The sequence below is a fragment of the Morone saxatilis genome, unplaced genomic scaffold (assembly GCF_004916995.1).
Source record: "Morone saxatilis isolate NCDOM2014 unplaced genomic scaffold, NCSU_SB_2.0 Contig20, whole genome shotgun sequence".
NCBI classification, from domain to species: domain Eukaryota; kingdom Metazoa; phylum Chordata; class Actinopteri; family Moronidae; genus Morone; species Morone saxatilis.
This window is the reverse complement of record NW_023339763.1, coordinates 1,418,346-1,422,612: the sequence shown is the minus strand read 5'-3', so window position 1 is coordinate 1,422,612 and position 4,267 is coordinate 1,418,346. Positions and strand designations below refer to the sequence as shown.

Genomic DNA, 4,267 nt, shown 5'->3' with positions numbered 1-4,267 from the left:
AAATAATTAAATGAATGAATAAATAAATAAATAAATGAATAAATAATTAAATGAATGAATAAATAATTAAATGAATGAATACATAATTAAATCTATAAATAAATGAATACATAATTAAATCTATAAATAAATGAATAAACGAATGAATAAATAAATAAATAAATAAATAAATAAATAAACGAATGAATAAATGAATGAATGAATAAATAATGAAATCTATAAATGAATGAATGAATGAAAATAAATGAATAAATAATTAAATAAATAAATAAATAAATAAATGAATAAACGAATGAATGAATAAATAATTAAATATATAAATAAATGAATAAATGAATAAATGAATAAATATATAAATGAATGAATGAATGAATGAAAAATAAATAAACAAACAAACAAACAAACAAACAAACAAACAACAACCTCCAGGCCGGAAGTCGGCGCTGCAACAAAACGTCGAACAGCGTAGAATCCCCCGAAGAAGAAGCGTGGTCCGACCAGCAGCATGATGGGATATGAGAGTCCTCCGGCGGCGCGCTGCCGCCATGTCACGTAGAGAGAAACATTTAGCTCTTCTTTCTGCGTTAGGCTTCCTCTCTGTGGCTCTTTATTACGTCCCCACCTTCCTGTACGCGGCTGTAATCCTCGCAGTCTGTTGTGTTGTGTGCTACTATCACAGCGGAGAACCGCTTCCCGCCAGGTTAGGCCTCAATCCGCGGGCTCGGTTTAACGTCCCCGCCGCGCTCCGGCGCTGGTTGCGGGGTCGGAGGGTCGCCGGCGGGTCGGTCGCTGCTGCTGCCCCGCGCAGGACAACGAAGAGCGGCGGGAGCAAAACCGAGCACCGGGAGACGGAGGGACACTTCAGAGAAAGGTTCCCCGAAACTGGGATCTATCGGAGGGAGACCTTAACAAGTGACTCGTTTCTTTTCAGCCCCCGGGATTTCCTCATGGGGAGCTACATCGGGAAACCCGAGAGTCCGGCGGCCGACTCCGGGAGGCCGAGGGCGGCGAGGAACCCGCGGGAGCAGCTGCGGGAGAGGCTGTCCAGACCCAACCATGCTGTCTACACCCCGAACCGGAGGCTGTCGTTTACCGGGTACGTTGGTGGTGAAAACAGCACGCTGCTACGTTACCAACGTAAACTCAGCCCCGGTTTAGGAGGCGGTGGAGTGGGTTGGTGGGTTGGTTGGTGGCGAGTTTGTGCAGAATTCAGATTATATTTATCGATTTGTTTTGATGCCGAATTGATAAGAAGACTGTCCACAAAGAACCAGCTTCAGCTCGTGTTTCTGCTGTAAAGGGATTTTTACGGAGACGTTAGAAATAGTTAAAATGTGATATTTGTTAAAGGGAGTTCGGTGCTGGGAAGTTATAGTTCAAACTGAAGCTGAAATGTATTTTTTTTAACATTTTGTCTCCATAAACAAACACTAAGCAGGTGTAAAAGTGTGCTAATATGGACTGCTGTTAGTTATTAGTTTAATAAAAGTTTAATAATGCACACCCAGCATGCTGCAGTGTTTCCAAGTTCAATTTCTTGGCGGGTTTTTAATTATTAACTTTGGTAGGATCTTTTATTTGCACACTGTAATAAGTCAGCATATCCTGCACCACTAACGTTACAGCAACATAATTTACAATATATAGCTCGAGAAGTGTCTGTACTACTTGTTGCTCGCAGGATTATTGTCATATATTTATAAAATGCACGATATTAGACAAGTATAAAACAATACAGGCGTACACTTCCATCATTGTCCCTGATGTTCAGTGGAAAAATAGGAATTTAAAACTAGAAAACTCAATAATGTGATCAATCTAAACCTTTTTCAGTAATCAGATGAGGTAATAAAGTATCAGACTCAAAAAAAAGAAATCAATCATCACTTATGTATGTGAAAGTGCTCTATAAATAAATATTATTGTTAATATATATATTTTGACTACTTTTAGTCAGTATTATATATTTTCTGTTTCCCAAAATGCCACCAACACCCCCAGAAAAAGTCCATGAACTTGTTTTCTTCATCAAAAGTTGCTGTAAAAGTGTAAAATGAGCGTCTGAAGCTGCTGTTGGGAGAGAGAAAGACTCAACAACCTATAATTTAACCGTAATGTGTGGCGTCCTGCATCCTCTGTGCTTCAACCTCAAACCTCCTGCCTGTTATTCAGCAGCAGGTTGATGTTTACTGTCTGCCTGTCAGAGCCAGCGTCGATGCAAATGTTTGGAGATATTGAATTTAAATGTTATTTTCAGCTCGTGCAAACATTTTGACATCTGTGGCATCACAAAGATCTCTTCAAAGGTGCAACCAGCGGCTGCATAACGGATGAATAAAGCAAGTTCGGACAAGTTCGGTTATGTAAGGAAGGCTTTGTGACTGAATCACAGCTGCATTGGGATATTTAAAAACCCAATAATCTGCATTTTTAGGCCTTAAAATGTGTTAGATTACTGGAGTTACCTGTATGAAGTTGCATTTTTCATGTGTTTTAAGGAGAAATCTGTTTTAATCTCACTGTAATAAAACTCACATGGAACCAGTACTGATTTTTCTTCATATCCTTTGTACTTTTTTGGCCGTTATTGACGTAAAATGGGTCTTAAATTGCTTTTAAAACGGTCTTTAAGCGGTATTTGAAAGGTAGAAACCCAGAGGAGATTCTGTGAGAAGAAGCTGTGTTGTCGTTGTATGAAACACTAAACCACCGTATTAACTGTTATCTTCCGTCCCTCAGGGAGCCGTTGCGCGGCCCGCGCCAAGGTTCACCCATCACCCCCCCAGCCGTCTACCCCCTGCAGCACCGGGGTGTCCTCAGTGGGAGTCCTGTCCCGTCAGTGGACGGCTTCAGGAAGAAAACATCCTCAGCCCCCGACAACTCCCCCGCCGCACTCAGCCCGGTCACCGTTGAAGATCGCAGAACCCGACATCACAGCACCCCAGGTTCTCTCTCTTCTCTCCTCTCTCTCTCTCTCTCTCTCTCTCTTCTCTCTCTCTTCTGTCTCTCTTCTGTCTCTTCTCCTGTCTCTCTCTCTCTTGTTTCTCTCTCTTGTCTCTGTGTCTCTGTTCTTTCTGTTCTCTCTCTCCTCTGTCTGCTTCTGTCTCTCTGTCTCTCTCCTCATCTCCCTCTCTCTCTCTCTCTCTTCTCTCTCTTCTGTTCCTCTCTCTGTCTCTCTCCTCTCTCTGTCTCTCAATCAATAAAAATATCATGATCATCTCTCTTGTACTCTGTTCTCTGTCTCTCTCTGTCTCTCTCTGTTCTCTCTCTCTCTGATTCTCTCTGTTCTTCCTCTCACTCTCTGTCTCTCTCCTCACTCTCTGTTCTCTCTCTATCCTCTCTGTTCTCTCTTCTCTCTGTCTCTCTCTGTCTGTTTGTCTCCTCTCTTCTCTCTGTCTTCTCTCACTCTCTGTCTTCTTCTTCTCTCCTGTCTTCTCTTCTCTCTTGCTGCTCTGTCTCTGTCTGTCTCTCTCTCTCTCTCTCTGTCTTGTCTTGAAGGTAAAGAGTTTCAGAGAAATCTAGACCAAAAAGTCTTGTGCTTAGTGAAATACCCCAGATGTTTTAGAGAAGCGAACCACCTGACGCAGACCGTATTGTCCCTGTTTGTTTCTTAGTTCGGACCCATCTGAGTTGCGCAGGGCTCCCTCAGGGCCCCGGGACCCCGCTGCTCCAGAGGAAAGTGTCTCCAAGGTTGTTTGAAGGGAAAGTTCGCAAGAGAGAAGTGGAGGATGAGGACGAAGCTCACAGCTGAGCAGAGGAGCAAAAGAAGGACGAGTTCTCTAATGCGTCTCTGTTTTAATAAAGTATGAATGGATCCTTCTCCACAATCAGCTTTTTTGGTTGACGTATCGGTCAGTTTCAGGCTAACTTGACAACACCTTTGAACTTCCGGCGACTAGATTACTTGAAATTACATGAAGCGAACTCATGTTCGCCAGTTAAATGTATAAAATTTAACTGGCCTATAATAAAAGGTATCCAGGCTGCCAGCTGCAAGGGTGTGTACAGCGGTTTATATAACATTATTCAGTAGAAGTTGTTGTGTTGTATATAATCATCCTTCTTTCCCCAGGCGTAAGCAGCGGTGGAAGTTGCGGCCACTCTGCCTTTGGGCCTCGTTTTGCCCAATGGAACGCCGTCACAGTTGGGTCCCTAAGTGAGTTTAACTTTAATCATTTTTTTTTTTTTTCTTTTTCTGCCTGGGTGTTATGACTGTGTGGTACAGAGGCAGCTGTCTCAAAGCTTTTCCCTTTCTCCCTCCAGGCCA

The 4,267-nt window shown here is 42.6% G+C and overlaps 1 protein-coding gene across 1 annotated transcript; it reads left to right on the top strand.

The window, feature by feature from the left end:
- The first annotated feature begins 448 nt into the window (after positions 1 to 448).
- LOC118331713 lies at positions 449 to 3,751 on the top strand. The gene is made up of 3 exons (XM_035666779.1): positions 449 to 1,096; positions 2,740 to 2,945; positions 3,615 to 3,751. The coding sequence occupies exons 1-3, from the start codon at positions 516 to 518 to the stop codon at positions 3,749 to 3,751; spliced, it is 924 nt and encodes a 307-aa protein (XP_035522672.1). The 5' UTR covers positions 449 to 515.
- Positions 3,752 to 4,267: the final 516 nt, after the last annotated feature.

Bases quoted from the DNA above. Each gene is read 5' to 3' on its own strand.
- LOC118331713 (XM_035666779.1), top strand. From the start codon at position 516: ATGAGAGTCCTCCGGCGGCGCGCTGCCGCCATGTCACGTAGAGAGAAA. The intron at 1,097-2,739 runs GTACGTTGGTGG...TCCGTCCCTCAG, and splicing joins CGGAGGCTGTCGTTTACCGG to GGAGCCGTTGCGCGGCCCGC. The intron at 2,946-3,614 runs GTTCTCTCTCTT...TTTGTTTCTTAG, and splicing joins CCGACATCACAGCACCCCAG to TTCGGACCCATCTGAGTTGC.